Raw genomic sequence first — 25,097 nt, forward strand, 5'->3', positions numbered from 1 at the left:
GAACAAATGTAACCATACTTTGTGGATATAACATAATGGGGTATATACATAATCTAGACAATGTATAAAATTGAGTTGCATATTAACTGGACCAGGTGGATGAAAATGGATGGCTGGATATTCATATATACATCATGTTTTAATGTTAAACATACATGTGGAATGCACAGTAAATCCTTAAGCTTAAAACTGTATCTATGGATGGCTACCACAGTGGCTACCTTACCTTACTTATTAGTAAGTGTATCATCGATGTTGTGTAAATTAAATGTTAGTTTTTTTCACAAATACGCCGATGAAACGTGCACAAATAGGCAGATGAAACGTGCATACATGAAACATTAAAAACAAGTTTGAGTTGGAAGAGTTTATTTTTACTTGTTAGGCCCACTCTATATGGAAACGGCAAAAATCACCATCAGTTGTCTGTAGCCCCAAAACTGGAACACTCATTTCTATAATCCTATGAATGTCTACCTTATACACAGATTCTCTGTGGAAATTGCCAATTCTGTTGCCGTTAGTGAGCAAAGAAATGACCAGAAATCCCAGTCTTGACTAGATTTCTAAATCCCTGAATGAAATACACAGATCTCTGCCAAATACATTCTTTGGTCAATGTACCAGTGTCACCAGTGTACCAAAAAAAGAGAAATTTCATCTTTATGTACTGTAAATGCTAGCCATATAATGCTGCTGTGTGTATTAAATGTGCAGCATCAGCAAATCATATCAAAAGGTATTATAGTGCGCTACATTGTATGTCAGTTGATACAAAAGCTTATTTGACAGTCGGTATACGTGCTTAAAGGCTTGCTCATAACAAAAAGGGAATGTAGCATTAGAATTAAGGATGTAGTGCTATATGTGCAGGAATAGTACGGACAGCAGTGTCTATAGAATTCATTAAAACATTTTTTCATCAGCTTTTCATTTTAGTTTTAAGTCTCGACTCAAAACTTAGATTACATCCAGGACCAAGACACAAAGAGACCAAAGAAAGGGTTTGATAAATGAGGAATAGTTTGTACAGACACTGTGACGGTTAATCTGATATAATGAGCCGAGGATGGGATTTTGATACTATGGGTATCGTATATAATCAATGGAAGATTTAAAATGCCTGTATAAAAACAAATCAAACAAAGAAATAAAGTGAACAATACACATTGTTATATGTATTTACTTTTTATAAATGCATTTACTGTGTCATAATTAAATTAAAAACAATGGTTAAAAAGGCAATTATTTAGCTTCTAACCCCTAAAACTGCTGACAGTCAATGACAAATGTAACTAAATGTACAGTCAATAGTGTCCCTTCAGCCAGCTGATCCACAGTCATTATGTGAATAATAAAAATGTGAAAGGCTGTCTGTCACGGCTGCCATCAGCTTGTTTCAGCAATGATAAACTCCATCCAGGGTTTGTCCCCCAAGCTGAATTTGGACAGCTGATGGTTTTTGATGTTGGCATTGATGATGCATCTCATCCCATGCAAAATGCAATTAACTGTAGAACAGGCACCACCATCTGAGTTGTGAAGTGCCATTAAATTCATAATTATTTTCTACTCGAAATACATTTCTGTCAGCCAAATCCTTCAACCTACACAATAGGGAAATTCCAAAATGTATTATCTGGTTGTCCCAATGTACAATTTCTGTAATACAAAAAGGGGTCTTTGTAAGATAATTGGACAACTGGAGGAAACAAAAAAGAATAAATGGTCCCCAATTGGTGGGAAATGGCAGCATGAATGTATAAGTGTCTGAGATGAAAAACAGCAGCCTAGCAACAGACAAAAGCCATCATACAACTCCAGTCTGTGACTGATATACCCCTAAAAGGAATTTCTGGTTGATATGCAATGAAGTGGAGGGTTGTGCTGCTATGAATTAATGAGCCAGATTCCAGTTCCCCTCTTTCAATGTCCCATACAACAGAGATATGACTGTATGAGGAGCAGATGGCTGCTGCACAACACAATAGAGCAGTCAGAAACCAGACACAGTTCCAGTTACTTAATTCCCAGAGTATCTTCATCAACATGCCCCTCAAAGGGTGGGGGCTGATCCTTCATAAAAAAAGTTCTTAGAGGGGTAGACAGGGCTGGAGCAGAGGTAACCCAACTAAGAATTTTACAAAGTACAAAACCACCAGGACATTAGAGTTGGCAGAGGAAGGCATGCGACCACAACACAAGAAATGCCTTAAACTTCGCCCCCTCCGTAGACTTTGATCATCTGCGAATGTGCAGCGCCAAGATTTCCGACTGATCTTGGCCCGAGCAAAACATCAAATTAATCGTGCTTTGGCCCCCCACAGTACTGATATTAGGGCACAAGTGCAGGCTTTTGAGAAATGCTCAACTGCTCTTCAGAGGATACAAGCTCTGCTGTGAACAGCACAGTACTACGGCCTGAGCCGTGATCATTTACTTATTATATGACAACTAAAAGGAAAATGCAAAAAATATAATCAGAACCAAAATAGTATAGAGAAAGTACTAAGCAACATCCAACTAAATCTATGAAATGTTTCCATACCTACCAGCTAACACAGCAATGACTTTTTAGCAGTGTATTGTAATGTTTTATTCCACTGCCATCTTTTCATCAGGACGAGGCAATCATTGACAATCATGGACAAGGCTCAAGGCATGTGTTTGACCAATTAATGATATCCAGTACAGCAAACACCATGATAGTTTCTGGGCCAGAAGAGGTATCACCTACAAAGCAGTGACTTTTGTGGGGCCAAGAACAATACATTAAGTGTGTCCTCCAGTCAAAACACAGGTAAAGTTAGTTGCTTAAAAAGATTCCTGGGTTTCTGGAAAAGGGTACATGAAAATTAGAATCAGTGACCAGACTAATTCTTGGTAGAGCTCAAGTCCACACAAAAATGAGCTCTCACTGCACTTATACAAGGACCGGATGAAAACATCCCAGAACTCAATTTTTACATCCCCAGAAGTTATCTGAAGTGACATGGTCATAAGCCGTCCCATAGTTCACAATACACCGAAGCAATAGATATACAAACTCCATTGACCCCTATTTTATCTTTGCAAGAGTAAAACTGGTCCACTCCTCCACAACCAAGATGGACTCCTCTTCCCCCCTCCTGAATCTGAGGTTTAACACGTAGGACCGTAGCTGATACCCAAGCAGGCCCAGCTACAAGGTACTCACCTGCAAGTTCACTACCTTAGGCTTGAGTGCTAGAGGGGGTCTCTTTCCCTATTCTGGGTGAGATTGTGCTTGGCACAAGACGCTGGTACATAGAGGTGCTGGTGCTCTCGCTCTGGCTACTTAACTGGGGTCCAATTTGCCATCCAGGGAGGTAAATGGGATGTTACTGACTCACACATTTCATTTGTAGAAGCAACATTTAAGAATTTTGGGTCATCTAGGTTTTGTATATCTTTGTGTGAAAAACAGGAATGTGTTTTGACTTGGTTACTCCTGTGAAAGAAATGGGAAGAAAATTGGGTTGGAAAGTAAAAAGAATACTTTTGTTCACGGTACCTTGCGTGCTGCATGAATGTCAAAGAAGGGTTTATTTCGGACACTGAAGGGCTCCTTGGTTTTGTCAATCTGTCCAGTCTTCATCTTTTCCATTCGGGGAGAAATGATCTCCTTCTCCATGCATAACAGTCGGATACCGAAATCACACTGGCCAACAGGCTGTCCCTAAAACACAGAAAAAAAACAAAAACGTAGTCATCTCTTAATTCATTTATTTATTTAGACACATGTATGAAAATTATGTCTACTCTTTGCTATACAGATGAAGAAAAATCATTGTTACCAATATTATTACAATCAATAAACCATAGACTGAATCGCATAATTTATCCAATATTACATTAATGGCATACATCTAATATACATACTAAAATAAGTCTCTTTTGGAAAAATATTTCACACATTAATAAGCTAACAATTCACTGCCATGACAACACTGTTAACCTTACTTATTGCGAGACGGAGGTCAAAAACTCTGAACAAGACAGACATTTTTTTTTTTTAAAGTGGACAAACAGACCTCGACACCCACTCTAATGTTTATTTTAATGTTAAAATTAGAGGCCGACATGAAGGGACATGGTAATGAGCCATAGGACTAGCACTGGAGATGAAATGACTGGGGCACTGGCAACCTTTTTTATTTATTTATTTTTAAAACAATTAATCAAAATATATTTTTTAACTTAAAATTGCCGCAAACTATCTGGTTCCAGCTTCTCAAGTGTTAGTATTTGCTGGTTTTCTTTGTGTTTCTTTTTGGTATGATAAGTAAATATGTCAAATTTAGCTAATGATGGCGATTTACTCTTTTGTGGCATTTTATGGACCAATAAATTAGTCAAGCAAATAATCAACAGATGAATCAATAATGAAAATAATCATTAGTTGCAGCCCAAACAAGCACCATAAAACCTTGGCACACACAATAACATCCTCATTGTATTAATATAAGTGACTGTAACAGCTCTTATTTATAGCTACACCATAGGTGAGCAGTATGCAGGTGCATATAGTAAGACAACAAGACCTTGACATCAGTTGATCTCAAGGGAATTTCAACACCAAAAATACACAGTTACAGTGGAATTGTTTTTTTCTTTTGTCACTATGACAACAGCTTCCTCCCATCATTGGCCATCCACACACAGTGTTGTTCTCAACAGATAAGCACAGCGTGGAAAATTAAAACAGCATGGCTGTGTAACTATTTTGTGTTATATAGATGCAGAGGAGTTGTGATGAAACCATCCTACAGTTGACTGTACAGTACAGTCAACTGACGGTCATCAGCGCATATCTCTGTTGCGCAATTGACAAAGTGATTAAAAACAATGACTCACTTTTATCAGCACAAAAAAGAAAAAAACATATTTTTGAAAAGTTGCCAGATGGACATGGGCTAAATGTATGACACTCTTGACATTTAATATTTCTCACAAGTTATCGGATGGGTGGAAAAAAAGCTGCCATTTCTTTTTTTGCCAAGAGACAGAAAAACATAATGAGAGACAAACATTCTCTATTTCTACAGTTTATCCCAAACTGGATGTTTTCTTGACTTTGAATAAAGAGATTGATAAAAGAAAAAGACATCATCAAAAGTATTTGACACAGTTAGGTATACTATATTATTACTAGGGGTGCACGATATATCGACTCAATATCGTTATCGCGATATCACGTTGCGCGATATTATACCGAAAGTCTCGCGATAATTACGCGATATTTTGTTTGTTTGTCCCGCCCGACATGTACCCAAAGAGTATAGAAGCAACAAGAGGCGAAACTCAAGAGAATGTTGTGTTACATTCAGTCCAAGATGGCGGAGCTGCAGTTCCATTGAGTTTCGCCTCTTGTTACGTCTATACTCTTTGATGCACCTCTCGAAAAATACACATCACTTGGTAGCGTTATATTTCCCCCGACTCATTTCCTGGTTCTCCTTCTCCATAAACAACATGAAATCAAGGAGAGGGTTAACTTTTCCTGCTCCAGATTTCCCACCGTGGTCAGAAAGAACAGGGGAGACACTTTGTTTCTCTCACTATGACTCTAGAGTCGCTACTCACTCCGAAGAAAATCTCCGTCACTCTCTCACATCCTCGCTCTACCACACACACACACGCCGGCTTGACCGTGGGCTCGACGCACACACCAGAGCGCGTATAAACATCAGCTGCGTGGAGCCTCCGCAGAACCATAAAACGAAGCAAAGAAAAGAAAGGACCTAAAGAGAGAGCGAAGAGTGGAGCAAAAAGAACACAAAAGTAAGAAAATTAGTGTTGCTCTGGGAGACGACGAAATAACAGAGATTGAAAGGAAACTTTAGAGGCCAAAAGTAACCTACAGTCACATTAGCTACAAAAGCGAGCGACATGCACTCGCTTGTGGGCGCTCCTGGGCGTGCCTAGCGTACACCTGGTTGCTTGGCAACAGTAAACAGAAATTCTCCGGTGCTACCTTAAACCACGTCTTAAAAGTTATTTCAGAGGTATTGTTAAGTCACAAGAATGATGTTTTTGGATTTAAAAGTATTTATTTCTCAATAAAAGTAACACAATATATGAGATTAAATGCCAAACATATCAGATATATACATAAATATGATGTCCTGAAGCGTTTTCCGCCATCTTGAATTATTTTCTTCGACTCGCTCAAGCCACTGACATACGTCATGCTGCCCTCACGCTGCCTTCACTCTGATTGGCAGTCGCTTGTGGCCAAACGGCCACTCCCAGAGTGATAGAGAAAGACATTATGTATTCATAATCTCTATGACATTTATATCTCTATGGCTCTGGCCACTCCCATTGAAAATGAATGGTAGCCTGTCGCTTTGTCTCGGGTCTCTTGTAGCTAATGTGACTGTAGGGTAATGCCTCCTCCTCGGTAGCTTGGAAATACTTTGGCTTTAAGCCAACAGATGTGCATTGCATTGTTTTTTTATACTGCAGTGTATATACAACCAGTACAACATGTCCTGTTCTATAGACATGCTCTTTATTTATTTATTTTATACTGTTCAACCAGTAAAACATGTCCTGTTCTGTAGACACATGTTGTACCAGTCCAATATGACTGTGTATGTGAAATAAACCTTGTGTTGTAAGAAAACTTGTTTTATTTGTTATAAATCTATTTTGATGCGTTTTCGGTAATTTTACATATGTTTAAAAATATTGAAATTAATATCGATATCGCAATATCACATTTTTTCAATATCGTGCACCCCTAATTATTACAAAAGCAAACATCATAGTTGCTCATGGGTGACTATACTTTGGAGTTCCTCAGGGATCAATCTTAATCTTTTCTAATTTTATGTAAATGATTGACTTCATCAATAATTTAGGTTTTGTTTGTCTATGGTTTTTGTCAGGTAATAATTCACATCACAAGACTCATATCTCTCCAGGACATTTCTCATTGTTATATTATTCTAAAATATATCCCTACATGTTATATGTCTGCTTTTACATGTAATGTTTACTGTGAGATATGGTTACAAATACTCATTTTTCATTATCGATTAATCTACCAATTATTTTCTTGATTAATCAATTTGTCTACTAACTGTCAGAAAATAGTAATGCCTGTTATAATTTCCCCCAGACCAAGGGGACATCATTAGATACAAGACATAGAAAATAATCAAATCCTCACATTCAAGAAGCTGGAAGCAGCAAATGTTTTGGATTATTTTCTGTTGATAGGCTAATGGATTAACTGACTAACTGTTGCAGCTCTACTGTAAACCTTTCTTCAAAGCTGTGTGTCTAACACTGGGAGGGATCCCAGACAAACCTTTGGCTTCTCTTGCAAATTTCAAAAATGTTGTCTACATGTAGAGATTTTTTGGTATTCAACATTATGTGTTTATTTTAGCCTTTTAGAAAAAAAATCTTCCAATAACTTAAAACACATACTAAACTACTACTTACTAGACTAAACCATCTTGTGAGTCATGCAGATATTCAGCAAAACAGAAAAGATCAGAACAGTCTTGTGTAATTAAGTACAATATCAAGCCTTATAAATAACAAAACATATCTTCAACCAGTTATTTTTCATATTTAAACAAAAAAGTAGTGCCTGCTGTGTGTAGTGATATTAAAATGTGTGAGAAAAAACAGCCATTACTGTTCCTAAATTCCTTGAATTACACAAATTATGTCTTATAAATACAGATGGAATTCAAAAATGTAGCTCAAAGGAGTTAGAGAATGGCATTCAAAATGAGATCGTAAAACAATATTTACTCTGGTCACTATGAGTCTTAAATAAAGTAAAATATAAAACACAGTTTGGGATTTACCTCCAGCTATTAGCCTAGTTGAATAATGAAGACTATACCCTGCCAGGGTTAAAGTGTTAAATTTCAGCCCATTTATCTATTTGACCGTGCTAAAATTTAGAGCCAAAATGTTTTGATCAACAGAAAATGTCTTATAATAGTATTTTGATAATCAATTAACCATTTAGGTCATTTTAAAAACAAAGATGCAAAATATTCTTTAGTTTCAGTTTCTCAAATCTGAAGATTTGCTGCTTTTCCATGTTTTCTCTGATTTATGTGCAGATATCTAAAATGAAAATAATCATTAGTTGCAGGCAGTAAAATTAATTTGTAAATCACCTTAAGGAGCGGTTGGACAAAAATCAGGTAAAAGGTAGAATAGATATTGGACTTGCATTCATCAGGTGGCCTGATATGACTTAAAGCGTAACTCTTGCCATAATGCACTCTAGGGCGGAATCGCCATTTTAAGATTTACCGTATTTTCATTTTTTCGGTCAAATGGCCTTTTGAATGGGAGTGCTAGGGCCACTTTTATGCTAGCCTCAAAATAGCTATTTTTAAAACACTAAGAAGGCTGGACACGACATGAAACTTTGCTGGAAGTATGACCAGGGTCTCTACACCTTAACGAAAGCATTGACAACATTGTTTGTGTACACAGAGTTTACTAAAAAAAAAAGGTTTTGAGCAACTCACTGTAGCTGTTGTTCTTCCGGTCGCCGTCTATCGAGCCAGTCAAAAATAGTCGAGGTAGGAGAGTAAAGATGGAAAGCTCCAAAAGCTTAGTTCTATATAAATGCACGGATAATTCGTTGTTTTGTCCTTAGTGACACAAAATATTGACCTTGTAGTTGAAAAAGGAGCCTCATATAGGAATGACATTTCCTCCTATGGAGTCCGTTCATTCGCATTCGGAGATCGCCTATTTTTGACTGGGAAAATGGCAGATAGCGTAAACAACAACTGCTAACGTGAGTTGCTCAAAACCTTTTTTAGTAAACTCTGTGTACACAAACAATGTTGTCAATGCTTTCGTTAAGGTGTAGAGCCCCTGGCAATACTTCAAGCAAAGTTTCATGTTGTGTCGAGCCTTCTTAGTGTTTTAAAAATAGCTATTTTGATGCTAGCATAAAAGTGCCCCTAGCTCTCCCATTCAAAAGGCCATTTGACCGGAAAACGAAAATACGGTAAATCTTAAAAGTGGCGATTCCATCCTAAATACGCTTTTAAACGAAAGTTTGACTTGGGTACATTCACAAAAAGTCTCTGTTTCAGAGTCTGTCTGACTTGCTTAATGCAGCCAAAAATACTATAAGGACAATTTGGCTACAACAGATAAGGTCAAAGGCAAATTAAAAGTTTGAGAAACGCTTATTTAGGCATCATTTAGAGGACTTGTTTTTCTTTTTTAGTGTGACTAAAAAAAAAAAAAAAAAACACTAAATTTTCCTGGAGCAACAGCTGGTATCATGTCCCACACATTCTGCACCATCTGTCAGCTGTGTCATCAGGACAGAACAAGATGTAAGTGTGAATGATTCAAGGCATGTGCTGCTCATGCCTGTTCAACAGGAAAACAGAGCCAATAAGAATCTTGTTAATCCAACACTAATGGGAACAAAGATCGATCTTATGTAGCTGCCATATATTTGTCTGTGGTGCCCCACTTTAACTTACGGTCATCACTGTGGGATTTGGACTAGGACAGCGTTTAAACACAGCACAATGCACCACTTTTTGATAAGCAACAGCAATAGATGAGGCTTGATATAACTGATACCGATCTACAAATAAATGCCTTGATCTGCTCTGATGCTGATAGTGCAGATCGCCTCAGGACACATCTGCCTATATAGCTTCCCGCAACTACTGTGAACTGTAAAGATTAAGTTTCTACAGACCTCTACAGCTGGAACAATTGGTCCAAAAAAAAATGTTTCCTTCGTTAACTTCTTACTCGTGGGACGAGATCTCGTCACACCTTTAATAGTAATTTGATAAACTCAATTTTAACAAAAGTAAATTACAACATTACATATTTTAGTACAAATCTTTTTTTTCTCAAGCGCCTTTACACCTTTGTGAAGCACACTGTCAAGCCTCTCAAAACAACACACACGTGAGCCCCATCTCTGTGCGTAACGTAGAGTTTCTATGACGTGTAGAAAGCCAATCACAAGCATTATTATATCTTGGTAGAAGCATGCTGTATGCCTATTGGCTCACCGACACTGATGAGATTTAATCCTTTGGTATTGGAATTTGGTATTGAACGATAAAGCATTTTTCAACACTCAATACTAGGGAGGTGATTCGGCCGGTGCCTAAAAGTATCAAAGTTCAGTACCTAGCCCTAATAATCAATAATGTAAAAACAATTGTCAGTTGCAGACACAACTTTCGATCAAAAAAGCTCAATGGTTCCAACTACTCGGATGTAAGTATTTGTTGGTTTTCTATTATAATAAACTGAATAGGTTTGCTTCTCCGGGAACCATCACCTTATCGTGGTGGAGAGGTTTGTGTGTCCCTATGAACCTGAGGGCTGTGTTGTCTGGAGCTTTGTGCTCCTGGTAGGGTCTCCCAAGGCAAAGTGGTCTCAGGTGAGGGGCCAGACAAAGAATGGTTCAAAAATCCTATGAAAAATTCGAGGTTAGGGATGAAGTGACCCTGCCCGGAGGAAGCCCGGGGCCCCCGTCTGGAGCCAGGCCCAGATGGAGGGCTCGTCAGCGAGCGTCTGGTGGCCGGGTTTGCCACGGAGCCCGGCCGGGCACAGCCCGAAAAAGCTACGTGGTGGACATCCCCTCCATCCCATGGGCCCACCACCTGTGGGAGGAACCGCTGGGGTCGGGTGCGCTGCCACATGGGTGGCAGTGAAGGTCAGGGGCCTCGACGGACCAGACCCGGGCAGCAAAGGCTGGCTCTGGGGACGTGGAATGTCACCTCTCTGTGGGGGAAGGAGCCGGAACTTGTGCGGGAGGTGGAGCGCTACCGGTTAGATCTGGTGGGGCTTACCTCTACGCACAGTCTCGGTTCTGGAACCATATTCCTGGATAGGGGTTGGACTCTTTTCTTCTCCGGAGTTGCCCAGGGTGTGAGGCGCCGGGCGGGTGTGGGGATACTCACAAGCCCCCGGCTGAGCGCCGCTACGTTGGAGTTTAACCCGGTGGACGAGAGGGTCGCCTCCCTACGCCTGCGGGTTGTGGGGGGGAAAACTCTGACTGTTGTTTGTGCATATGCACCAAACAAGAGTTCAGAGTATTCGGCCTTCTTGGAGACCTTGAGTGGAGTCCTGCATGGGGCTCCAGTCGGGGACTCCATAGTTCTGCTGGGGGACTTCAACGCGCATGTGGGTAATGATGGAGACACGTGATTGGGAGGAACGGCCTCCCTGATCTAAACCAGAGTGGTTATTTGTTGTTGGACTTCTGTGCTAGTCATGGATTGTCTATAACGAACACCATGTTCGAACATAGGGATGCTCATAAGTGTAATTGGTACCAGAGCACCCTAGGCCAAAGGTCAATGATCGATTTTATAATCGTTTCATCTGATCTGAGGCCATATGTTTTGGACACTCGGGTGAAGAGAGGGGCTGTCAACCGATCACCATCTGGTGGTGAGTTGGGTCAGGGGGTGGGGGAAGACTCTGGACAGACCTGGTAAGCCCAAACGGGTAGTGCGGGTAAATTGGGAACGTCTGGAGGAGGCCCCTGTCCGACAGACTTTCAACTCACACCTCCGGCGGAGCTTTTCGTGCATCCCTGTGGAGGCTGGGGGCATTGAACCCGAGTGGACAATGTTCAAAGTTTCCATTGCTGAAGCTGCGGTGAGGAGCTGTGGTCTTAGGGTCTTAGGTGCCTCAAGGGGCGGTAACCCATGAACACCGTGGTGGACACCGGTGGTCAGGGAAGCCGTCCGACTGAAGAAGGAGTCTTTCCGGGATATGTTATCCCAGACGACTCCAGGGGCAGTTGCAAGGTACCGAAGGGCCCGAAGGGCTGCAGCCTCTGCCGTGAAAGAGGCAAAGCAGCGTGTGTGGGAGAAGTTCGGAGAAGACATGGAGAAGGACTTTCGGTCGGCACCAAGGTACTTCTGGAAAACCGTTCGCCACCTCAGGAGGGGGAAGCGGGGAACCATCCAAGCTGTGTACAGTAAGGATGGGACGCTGTTGACCTCAACTGAGGAGGTAATAGGGCGGTGGAAGGAGCACTTTGAGGAACTCCTAAATCCGACTAATACACCCTCTATGGTAGAGGCAGAGCTGGAGGATGAGGGGGAATTGGCATCAATTTCCCTGGTGGAGGTTGCTGAGGTAGTTAAACAACTCCACAGTGGCAAAGCCCCAGGAATTGATGAGCTCCGTCCAGAAATGCTTAAAGCTCTGGGTGTGGAGTGGTTGTCTTGGTTGACACGCCTCTTCAACATTGTGTGGAAGTCTGGGACGGTGCCTAAGGAGTGGCAGACCGGGGTGGTGGTTCCCCCTTTTAAAAAGGGGGGACCAGAGGGTGTGCCAATTACAGGGGTATCACACTTCTCAGCCTCCCCGGTAAAGTCTACTCCAAGGTGCTGGAAAGGAGGGTTCGGTCGATAGTCGAATCTCAGGTTGAAGAGGAACAATGCGGATTCCGTCCTGGTCGTGGAACAACGGACCAGATCTTTACTCGCAAGGATCCTGGAGGGAGCCTGGGAGTATGCCCAACCAGTCTACATGTGTTTTGTGGATCTGGAGAAGGCGTATGACCGGGTGCCCCGGGAGATACTGTGGGAGGTGCTGCGGGAGTACGGGGTGAGGGGGTCCCTTCTCAGGGCCATCCAATCTCTGTACAACCAAAGCGAGAGCTGTGTCCGGGTTCTCGGCAGTAAGTCGGACTCGTTTCAGGTGAGAGTTGGCCTCCGCCAGGGCTGCGCTTTTTCACCAATCCTGTTTGTAGTATTTATGGACAGGATATCGAGGCGTAGTCGGGGTGGAGAGGGGTTGCAGTTCGGTGGGCTGGGGATCTCATCGCTGCTTTTTGCAGATGATGTGGTCCTGATGGCATCATCGGCCTGTGACCTTCAGCACTCACTGGATCGGTTCACAGCCGTGTGTGAAGCGGCTGGGATGAGGATCAGCACCTCTAAATCAGAGGCCATGGTTCTCAGCAGGAAACCGATGGAGTGCCTTCTCCAGGTAGGGAATGAGTCCTTACCCCAAATGAAGGAGTTCAAGTACCTTGGGGTCTTGTTTGCGAGTGAGGGGACAATGGAGCGGGAGATTGGTCGGAGAATCGGCACAGCAGGTGCGGTATTACATTCAATTTATCGCACCGTTGTGACGAAAAGAGAGCTGAGCCAGAAGGCAAAGCTCTCAATCTACCGGTCAGTTTTTGTTCCTACCCTCACCTATGGTCATGAAGGCTGGGTCATGACCGAAAGAACAAGATCCAGGGTACAAGCGGCCAAAATGGGTTTCCTCAGGAGGGTAGCTGGCATATCCCTTAGAGATAGGGTGAGAAGCTCAGTTATCCGTGAGGTGCTCGGAGTAGAGCCGCTGCTCCTTTGCGTCGAAAGGAGCCAGTTGAGGTGGTTCGGGCATCTGGTAAGGATGCCCCCTGGGCACCTCCCTAGGGAGGTGTTCCAGGCACGTCCAGCTGGGAGGAGGCCTCGGGGGAGACCCAGGACTAGGTGGAGGGATTATATCTCTAACCTGGCCTGGGAACGCCTCGGGATCCCCCAGTCGGAGCTGGTTAATGTGGCCCGGGAAAGGGAAGTTTGGGGTCCCCTGCTGGAGCTGCTACCCCCGCGACCCGACCCCGGATAAGCGGATGAAGATGGATGGATGGATGGATGAATATGTTTGGGTTTTGGACAGAAATTTAAATATTTTCTGAGATTTAAAATGAATCAATAAATTAATCTACAGTTTAATAGATAATGAAAATAATTTTTAGTTGCAGCCCTAATAATCTCAGTTTAAGAAACACATGGTGGTCAATAACAACAAATGTATGACACTGGTTCTCCTCAACATACAGCGTTGAGTTTATATACAGTATTATGAAAATTCTTAAAATAGTTGACATTATGTTATGGAACATGAATCTACAGATGCATTCATCATAAATAGAAAGTCAAAGACTGTATTCAGTCCAACAAGGTATGATTCCGTGCATTACATAACCCCCTTTATGGGTAAATTGATGTAAGTGCATAAAGAATCTATATATAAAGGCTCATAAAATGTTAAAAAGCAGAGCGCTGCAGAATCAGAAATAAAAGCTTCCCCCACAGCGGGGGAGCTGACAGTGACTGACAAGCAGGATCAACTTTCCACAAAGACAAAAAAAAAAGGCTTTTTATACTTTACAGCGAGGGCAGAATTAGAAAATACAAGGGGGGGGGGGGGCATCGAAAGCTGTATGTATCGTGATTTTATTTTTGCAACAATTTTTAAAATACATTCTTGTATTTAAGACCATATTTCAATAAAGTATCTAAGACTATTGTTGATTGACTATTCATGATTGAAATACTATTGACGAAGGTCCAGAGGGACCAAAACGTTAAGTTTTCTTTAAAGTTTTCTTTAATAAATGATGATGCTGTAGCAACAGCAGTGTACAGGATTTTCTCTTTCTTCAAGTCTTTGCACCTGCACAGAAGAATTGTTTGGATGTGCGAATTTGTCTTTACTTTTTTTTTTAAACCAATGATTCACCTAAATATTTTTTACTGTGATTACATCATATCTGTTTCCAGCAAAACAGACCAAAAGCAGAAAATGCAAAAACAACATGGTATGTACTTCTTTACAAAGGAAATAAATGTCAGCCTGACTGACTGACTTGTGCATTATATTTAGAAAACAGATTGTTTGTTAAAGAAGGAAAAGAAAATTGCATTACTCAATACAATCGAATCGCAATAAATGAAAATCGCAATACAAATCGAATCGGCACCCATGTATCGTGAAAGCATTGAACCAGGACTAAAGCATATCATCCCAGCCCTAGAAAATACACTTCACGTCTCATGGATGATAGTCAGGCACAGTCAGTTAGATGGTTGGAGCGGTATTGTACACATCAGCACTCTTGACATAAAAACAGTTTGTAGGATAACTAAAATCCATTGCTCTAACATCAACAGCACAGTATATGCTCACTTTTTCAAAATCCACAGAACCAAGTATACTCTGACCCTCCACATGGCTAAATCACCCATCACGGCGAGAGGACACACACTCCTCATCAAGCTCTAACCAAAAAAATCCCAGTACTGTGCTTCACCTGACTTTCCAAACAAGAAAGGTGTCACGTTGGGCCATGGGCCGAGCAGGTGGTGTGTTCTCCCTCCTGCTGCATTTCCATCCTTGGGCTCGGGATGGAGCCTCGGTGCAAAGGAGCAGGCCTCCACAGATAATAGAGAAGGCTAATAATGGCCAGCTAGGATCAATACAACAGCACTTTACTGATGGCTTGGGGGTTGTAGGGGGAGTCATGTGGAGCTGCTAACCTCTGCAGCATGTTACAAAGGACGTTCTCCTCACCACGGGAGCCTTTATTGAACCACTTGCTTGTGTGATCGTCCTGATTGATGGAGAAAAGGAGGTGACAAAGTAACCACCTCCTCCCCTTCGTCCCGAGGTATTCATCAAGTTTTTACAAGTAAGAGAGCGGAGGCTTGCTAAGGGCAATTTGAAGGCTTATTTCACTCTGTGCTTGCCATTATAAGCATGCAGCTTGGTTAAAGGGATTAATTTACAGTTTGGAAAAGTGTTAGCAATTAACAGCCTCTTAATGTTGTCCTCAAGAAAAATGGCCACGTCAAAATAAAGTTACAGGAGAAAAATGCTATTACAAAAATACACATATAAAGCTAATTTTACATGTTAAAATGCACCAGGGCAATTACTGCTGCCCAACTATAATGCAAGTAATGGACTAAGCATCAGGTTCATTTCAACCCAATAAAGTGACTCTGACCATGTTAAAAGCTTGAATTAATATTTACCACAATTTTTGTTCTAAGTGATGATCAAAGCATTGGTCAATGGAGCTCAGCAAAACCAATTTTAGTTTTGACAGCACAAAAAGGTTAAAGGTTCTAAAGCTGCCTTTGTTGTCATTCACAGAGAAATGAAAGTTGTCATCTGTATTTAACCCATCCTTTAGGCCTACATAGGAGCAGTGGGCAGCTGCAGGTGCCTGGGGACCAACTCCAGTCTTTTTGCCAGTGCCTTTTGGGCATGTGGAACTGACACAAGCACTAACCTGACATACATGTTTTTGGTAATGGGAGGAAACCCACGCGAACACGAGGAGAATATGCAAACTCCACACAGAAAGGCTGTCGGCACCTACTTCCTGTGAGGCGACAGTGCTAATCATTGAGCCACTGTGACCACCGTGACAAAGACCTAGGTTATAAATATTCAGTATGGGTCAGACGCAGTTCAGCCCCAGTGTTGTGGCGTTAGTAAAGCTTGGTGTGCGCCAGGCTGTGAGGGTCAAGTTTGTTAAATCTGTCTGACCAAGCAGCAATAGGTCAAAGGAAAAGACAACACATTATCAAACGGCCCAGGCTACTCACATTGAATTTGATGATGTCGTATATCAAATAGCGGGGGACGGGCTGACCATTCACCTTGTCGATGATCATCTCCTGCAGAGATAAAGACAAGAGATACATATTGTTGTTATTAAGATAAATATATACAATTGAGTGACGAAGATGTACAAAATAAAAACAAAGAATAATCCTTAATCTGGGCAGTCTTAACATTATAGCAAACAGGGCTCCAGACTGCGGCCAAATCCATTGTGTGAGACAGTGCAAGTGTATTTTTTTTAACTACTCGCACATATGTGACCTGCAAATTTGATGACTTTTTTATTTATTTATTTTTCATGTTAAAAAAAAGGAGGAGGGAGCGAGTCTGCCAGAGTTGGTCAATGTGTGCCAGAGGGGGCGGGTCCGTGAGTTATTAATCAACTGCATAACGCTGTGATGCTTTCGTGGCGTCACACTCATCGTCCACACATGCTGTTGCACAGCACTGTTGTTACCATGTTTCCATAAAAATCATGATGTTGCAGTCCATGTGGGGTGTGAGTGGTGAGCCGCAGCCAAAGATTATCTCATCATTTTGTTTGCTAAAGCCCGTACATTGGCGCGGAAAATGCTGCGTAGTGATAGCCGATAAGGAGTTAGTGTAACGGAGTTAAAAATGCACTTTATTAATTCTAATCCTGTCCACATCTGTTACATTAGCCTTAGCCTAACGTTAGCCCTCCTCCTACTTTGTTTACCGTCTCAAACCCGCTTGCGTGCACTTCTGGTCGGTGGAGCTATGTTGAAAGACCATGGCAATGTTGTATTCGGTTTCATCACAAAATCAAACTGCATTTTTGTTTTGTCTTGGTTTCAGACAAAAAGGACGGGATTTTATTTCCACATCACAACTGCGGGATATCACTTAATTGCCTGTGCATTCACTGATTTTTACATCAATGCTAATGTCAGCTCCGACATTTGCTACACGCTGCGGTACCGCTCCCTCACTTGGGTGAGATAGGCAGAGTTGTGATAGCAGAGAAAGAAAAAAAAAAAAAGTGGGACATGTGAAAAATGGATTTGCAGGTCGATTTAAGGTGTGCGCCCCTAAATGTTCTGCCTGTGCCCCTAAACATTTTTAGTTAGTGCTCCTAGTGAAAAAAAAATTTGAAAAGCAGTTACGGAGGAAGGAAACAGTGCGACACTAGGGAGTGAGCGCTCTCAAGGGAGATGCCTGCAGCGATAAGAAGGATACCAAGGGGGGAGGTGGGTGTGTGCTGTGTGTGGGTGTGCGTTGCGTTGTGTGTGGTGGGGTCTGGTGACGAAGGACATGAGCAGAAATAGCAATGCACATCCATTATGCAAGACTTTCAAACTGAGAGGCAGGTACAGCGGTGGGGCAGGACACCCAACACATGCATGAGAAGTTTTCAAAGAAATGTTACACAACCATGCAATGTAGTGACAGCAGCGATGCAAACGTCACCACAGCTGAAGTAGTGTAAGCGAAAGTAGGGTCGCAACTCAGATGCTTTACCTGGCATACATTTGAAGGTGAAGCACTACATTTAGAGAGTTAAATTTACTCCCTTTCCCCTCATGAAATATTCAGGTGACTAACGGTGCTCTGACAGGAAGAGGAGCAGTAGGTAAGAAATCACTGAAAGGTTCGGCAATTACACAAAACGTTATTTTGGGAACGGAAATACTCCGACATACATTTTGACCAAATGAACAATAAGTATTATTACAGAATTGTCTAATCGCAATTTCAAAAAAAGTTATTTTTTAGATAATCTGCAATTCTTTGTTTAAATGCAATTAATTGCTAATATTAGCCAAGATGCTAAGATCTGTTGATGGTAATTGTCAGTTTCATGTTCATTTAAGAAGAAAATACAATGTTATATGAAAATAAAGAGGTGTGGTTTACTTCATAGATACTTGTGTTATTATCTGGGTCACATGACAGTGATATAACCAACATATGTATTCTGGGATTGATTCAAAACTTACATTTCTTTGATTGACTTATTGGACTGAAAGAGACAATGATATTGTTAATCGCAATTATTTCTGAGACAATTAATTGTACAGTAAAATTTGGAATTGTTACAGCTCTAAAGAACAAACAAGGTACTGTCATGGTTGGGTGACAGGAATATACAAAAATCATTATTGATGTATTCATATTCAGGGTTAAGATTAATAAACAAGACCAAGTAGGGATGTTAATGATTAACCGTTTAAGCGTTAACCTGACAATTCGAATTTTGACTGATACACTGCCGATTTTGCAGGTTTTCCCACTTACAAAGTATGTAGAGGTCTGTAATTTTTATCATAGGTACTCTTCAACTGTGAGAGACGGAATCTAAAACAAAAATCCAGAAAATCACATTGTATGATTTTTAAGTAATTAATTAGCATTTTATTGCATGACATAAGTTTTTGATATATCAGAAAAGCAGAACTTAATATTTGGTACAGAAACCTTTGTTTGCAATTACAGAGATCATACGTTTCCTGTAGTTCTTGACCAGGTTTGCACACACTGTAGCAGGGATTTTGGCCCACTCCTCCATACAGACCTTCTCCAGATCCTTCAGGTTTCAGGGCTGTCGCTGGGCAATACAGACTTTCAGCTCCCTCCAAAGATTTTCTATTGGGTTCAGGTCTGGAGACTGGCTAGGCCACTCTTAACTCTAATTAAAGGCTTGCAACTGTCTGGCTTCTTGTAGTTCAATACTAGTACTAGCACAATATTTACTGCTGGTGATTTGTACATGCATGCAAGTCTAGTATGCAGTTCACTATTTGATGCAAGATTAAAAGCAACCATAAAAAATGTGCTGAAGGCCATCTTTTACAGTCTCAATGTATTTGTATTGTAAAATTTGACAAAATGGAAAATTCTCTTAACAAAAGTATTATTATTAATTATTATTATTATTATTATTATTATTATTATTATTATTAAAAGACACAGAAATCCCCACAGACTCCCTGCAATGATGCTAACTGGCATGTCATTGAACACAATGTTGCTCACCTTCTTCACTGGGACAGGGAGGGGCACAGTTAGGGGGAGACTGGGGTGCTGCTGACTCATCTGTTGTTAAGTCTGCTAAAAGGGGCAGGGACAATGATTTAATATGAATATCTTGCTAAACATTTCCCTGCACTGATTAAATGGTGATTAAATGTAGGCTAACACTAGTCTGTAGCTAGCTAGCTTATTTCACTATGGACATTAAGCCAACAGGTTAATACCACTCACAGACTATAGGCTACCCACCTTTCTTGGTGAAAAACTGGGTTACAGTATACCTAAATAGCCAACAGACTAAAGAAGACATGAACAGGTGTTTTCAACTTTGGTTCGAGTGAAGTGGCGAACTTTTTGAAGTCAATCGACTCACACAGTTGTGTAGACATCCCAGTATTAATCCACGTTAACCCACGCTTCCTCTCGCTTTTGGTGTTCCTGTGTATGTACTAACCAGCAGCTATCGGGTCGCCGGTGAAAGCCCTCCTGTAGTGTTCTCTGTCCCACAGTTGAAGAGTACCTATGATAAAAATTACAGACTTCTACATGCTTTGTAAGTAGGAAAACCTGCAAAACCGGCAGTGTATCAAATACTTGTTCTCCCCACTATAATTACTTTTAGTTAAAAGCAATATTAAAACAAAAATAAAAAATAAATCAAAAAAAAAAGTTTTGCATGATAAAAGAAAAATAGGCTATACAATCTATTTCTTAACTACTAGTCACCTTTTAAGCTCTTTTTTTCTGCTAAGTTTGTGGCTCTCTGCTAGACCAGTGACGCATGCCACTATATCGATAAATGCTGGCGGGTTAAGTCTGCCGTCCTACACAGAGTATGCCAGGCAGACACACAGCCGACAACCTCGCCAGTGGATGCGGTGGAGACAGGCTTGGTCTCCGCAGACCGCTGCGGACAAGCGGATGCATGTGTCCACGACAATGCACGCTACATTGTGGCTGCGCAAATGGTACAAGTCCGCAGCTGTCCACGGAACGAGAAAAAAAGGTGAACTGGGACTCAGTTGCCTGCTGATCGGGTAACGGTTAATGATCAGTTTTATGAAGGTCGGCTATTGGTCAGAAAAAAAATTCTAAATTAGCATCCCTAAAAAGAAGGACATTATTTTGGGTCATTTATGTCATGAAATAGCCCTCTTTTTGCCAAGTTGAATTTTTCAAACGGTCCACTAGTTCAATCTTTTTTAAATTTTTTTATTATTGAGATTGGCTATATATGAGCTCCAGCGACTCTGCTGTAGTGGTCAAGTCGGATGAGTACACTGTGGCCCCAGACCGGCATTTCTCTCCACAGGGCTTGTGTGGACAGCTACTGTTGTTTAATTTGTGCTGCATGTTGGAAAGCTCCAGCCCTGTGAGTTGATAGAATATTTGGGTTTTCTAACTAAAGTTAAATATATTATAAACACGCACACACGCACGCACACACACTTCAATTAACTATGTAGTATAGCTGCACCAAAGAGGATATAATAACCTCTTTGGCGGCACTCAGCAAAATCTGTTGTTTTCCAAAAAAAAGATGAAAACATGTTGATGACAGCTCATTCTTGTCTAAATTCATCAGCAATACCATGTGCTTTGAATGTGGATGAAAGCCTGTTTTTGAATCCAGGAGTTCAAACAATAACTTTTAGTGAAATGTCAACGTAGTGACTGTAATGTCAACCCACTGGTTTCAGAAGTTATGAAGACGAAGCCTGGGTGAAGCTAAGGTGGGTCTAAAGGGGAGCAAGCGTGCAGTCGGCGCACCTGTAGTGCGTACACTCTGCACACGTGTCACAAATGTTGGGCTGCTTGCAGACACCGCAGACTTGGGCAAAGGACAAAGTCTACATCATGCGGACTCACACCTAACTCAGCCCTCAATACAGTGGCAGATTTTGAAAACAATCTGGCAGCCACCTAGCCTGACAAACCAGACCCACATCAAGATGTTGGGTCTGGGCACTCACCATTGACAGAGCTCAATCCGAGGGGCGGGATAAACGGTTGTCTTTCAAATTCTCTCTGCACGCAATAGGATAGCGCTACAACCAAGCAGAGCAACGAAGATGGTAGCGGAGCTAGTTGATAGATCAAACTTTTGCCGTATCTGGTCGGCAAAACTCCGAACACATCTTCCTTTTTTAAGAATGATTTCAGTGCCGTTCTTTGTTCTTTTCTCAAAGAAAAGCTTAACTCCAAGTCTTCCAGAGTCACGGCCCAAGCTGATTCAAAAGACCGCTGTTCCCAGCAGCTGCAGCAGCCATAAGCCCGCCCACCGACTCTATACACAATGTGATTGGCACGGCCAGAGTTTGGTTTTTCCAGCTCGCAAGCCAACGGAGAGTTGCTAGACCCCCTGGCTGCCGCTAGGATGCGTCTAGATTTCTAGGCTAGCAGCCACCAGCAAAGGCACTTTGACGTTGGTTTCACTAGTGGTGGTGGGTGCCACTTGACTACTTGCATTTTTTTAAATTTAGCTTACAGACTATTCATAGTGTGGTACCATTAACAAGGCACGCACTTTAATTAAATAACAGCTATTAAGAAAGATAAATAAATAAGCAAATTCCTCGTTTGTTCCTCTTTTTGCCTTTTGAAGATGAAACATATCACACAACACAGCTGGGCTTCTACAGGGACCGTAAACAGCCAAACACAGCCTCTCGAATTGAGAGCCAGAAGCATCAACAGATGAATAAACAAAGTCAAAACAAACCTTGTAGCAATCCAAACACATCCGCACCGCTCCTTCAAAGTAACACTAACACACTGCAATTAGGTGTCCTGCTTGAATGAGGAAACTAAATTCACCGCATCAATCAGCAACTGTGAGGCCACGAGGAAGCACATACCTATTTTATATAAAATTGCTAAACTGACAAAACAAGGCCGGGAGCAAAACAAAAAATCACAGGCAACTTATCTGTCATCTCCCGTCCTAGAATATCAAACACAAAACACTGCCAGACAATTATAACAAAATCCCGGGAAACTACATGATAATGCAGCAGTTAGGGAGTGTGATAATGACTCATGCATGGCACCTGCTGCTGGGGGACCTGTGTGACCACATCAGCACAAGCATGCTAATAAACGTCTGAGCCTGGTAAAAGAGGGGGAGGATAAGTCTCCGACCCCCCCACCACCCAGGGGGAGTGCACCACTGAGTATGCTTTTCTTTCAGCTAAGGTGTGGCAACTGATGTCAATTATCTGCTAAGACTAAACAGGCAGGATGTTGCGGCAGGGGCAGGATGGGAGTGGGACAAGGATGGAGACGGAGGGGACATGCAATTTCAGTCAAGGGAGAAACATTTGAAGCAACAATGGAAGCTAGCATGGCACAATATATAACAATGCAGGAAATACAAGGATAACTCACCCCGTCCAATAGAGTATTTGAAAGGTGAACACGTGGATCCTTCCGAAAAGGAAACTCTAGGTTCGCTATGTGGAAGATCGTGTTGTCTCTGTCGATCATGAATACTTCATTTTTTCCGTTGATCAACATCATGTACCTGCGGGGTGAAAAGAAAAACCATCATGCATTTGTAATTACAAGGTAGCAGCAAGTTGGATTCGTGCTGGTCATTATGTTAGAAAGACTCTGGATGCATGTAAGCATGTTCACTGACGACTCACCCCATTGGCTGTGGTCACTTAAATCACAGATCACAGATCACACTGGCTGGCTATGGGTTTGAGGATGCTGTTTTCTGAGGTTTTATTTAAAGAATGTTAACAATGGATAGATTTGAGTAGGAATTAATTACTGGAAATGATTTGTGGATCATAGTGGCCCATCCAGAGTCTCCCCACTACAGTATGTTAGCTGAACTGGAATGTATAATACACATGTAATTTAAATACTGCAAGTGGCCATGTACATGATGTGAAAGCATAAAATTAGGATGAAAACATTTTGTGTAATTAAATGAACATGCAGATTTCTTTTTCCATTTCAGTTACACTAGATTGGATTGTTTTTTGTTTTTTTTGGGACAATTAATACAGTACCATTGTTCTGCTAAAATGTCCTTCCTCCACACAAACAAATCTGCGTATAATTTTCTTTAATTACTTTATTTGGAGGAGGACTTAATATGGTAATCACACTTTAAAGCTGAATTGCTGTGAGTGAAGACTAGAGATTTGGGCACCACTCAGCAACAACAAAGACTCTAAAAATCTCTAATGTGAAAATTGTTGTGATTGATTCAAATGGGAAAAAAGAAAAAGGTGAAGCCGTAAGAGCTTTTATCAAAACGAAAGATCACAAACAGATACATGCTAATTGAAACATATTACCAAAGCAACCACTTTTCCTTTTATCTAGCTTTGCGGGAACCATTGTCAAACAAAAATGCCTTTTTGTATAATGTGACTGCTCGGCAACAAATATACACATGACAACTACCAACTTTTACCTCACATACCTACATCAGGGGGATCTGTAATGCTAAAAGAGTACTCTCTAATGTTCACAAATACTATCTGAAGTATTTGCGGCCATGTGAATAAAATGCTTCATACAATAAATTGCAAACTAATTCTCTTTTTATTACAGTTGTCCCTGGCTGCCTTGCACCAACACAAAGAGCCTTCACTTGTATGAGAATACTCTATCTTCAAATTGCATACACCACCAGTGGTTAGGTGCTTTGTCTGCATGAGCACGAAGCTCAACTAATCCATGGCCAGCCCTTGCAGGTGTGATAAAGACTTAGAAGCAAACATAACAAAAACTAAAAATCCTTTCCACAGTCCCCCACAAATCAAACTTTTGCAGGAATATAAGAATGCAATAATGTACTAAGAGGACACTCTGTAACTATTAGCAACTTTAAAATCCCTTTGGCTGAATCCATTAAAGTAGTTCTACAATATATACTATTATTGTTATTTTTTAAATGTTTGATTGTTGTTGTATATGGTCATACTTGGAGTTATACCTTGTTGGTATTATTAGATAAGACTGCATTACACAAGAGTTTTACTGATTTTGTTCATCTTATTCTGTATATTTCCCCATTTTTGGCTTCAGTTAAATCAAGTAGAACCAATGGAGAAACTCCAAAGACATGTTATTGCTGGAAAATTACTTTTCATACCCGAGTGCACTCGACTGGGGGATTCAAAAACCTGAGAGCATTGCCTGTTAAAATTGTTAAAATAGCTGTCAAAAATAGGCCAGTTTACCAGCATGAGTCACGATACGAGCATTTGGCTGATATTAATTTATCTCCACTCTTCCTCTACATTATGCTCACTGGTGTGCCAGGTTGCTGGAGCATGAAGCAAAGACATTAAGACCTTTAACCTTTTTATCAGCCTCACGCCTCCATCTCTACTCTCAGAAATACTACAGTGGAGGGGGAATGTTTTTCAAATAACAGGAGTGAAATTTTTTTTTTTTTTTTTTGGTAGAATCTTCTCAGGAACTGTAAAAGTAATCTGTTAACAGCTCTCATTCCATTTCAGCTGATCTTTTATAATATACTAAAAGCGCCCCATCTGAACAACAATCATTTAGATCATTTGAAACCTAATTACATTTCCGAGCAATCACCCTTCTCTGTTGAACTGCTCAATTTAGAAAGATTGGCCTAATATGTTGCATATGCTGTAATGTTTCAGTCTGATTGGAGTTAAATTAAAGATGAGTTATTT

The 25,097-nt window shown here is 41.1% G+C and overlaps 1 protein-coding gene across 2 annotated transcripts in view; it reads right to left on the reverse strand.

Annotated features, from left to right (window-relative positions):
* rngtt (RNA guanylyltransferase and 5'-phosphatase) overlaps nucleotides 1-25,097 on the reverse strand; it is a 90,473-nt gene that overhangs the window by 43,387 nt on the left and 21,989 nt on the right. For both annotated transcript variants that reach the window (XM_078274573.1, XM_078274572.1), the window contains exons 9-11: nucleotides 22,810-22,945; nucleotides 16,410-16,481; nucleotides 3,533-3,697 (exon numbers count right to left, since the gene is read on the reverse strand). In XM_078274573.1, coding sequence (XP_078130699.1) covers nucleotides 3,533-3,697; nucleotides 16,410-16,481; nucleotides 22,810-22,945 — 373 coding nt within the window. The remainder of the gene's footprint in view (nucleotides 1-3,532; nucleotides 3,698-16,409; nucleotides 16,482-22,809; nucleotides 22,946-25,097) is intronic.

The sequence above is a fragment of the Sander vitreus genome, chromosome 18 (assembly GCF_031162955.1).
Source record: "Sander vitreus isolate 19-12246 chromosome 18, sanVit1, whole genome shotgun sequence".
In the NCBI taxonomy this organism is placed as follows: domain Eukaryota; kingdom Metazoa; phylum Chordata; class Actinopteri; order Perciformes; family Percidae; genus Sander; species Sander vitreus.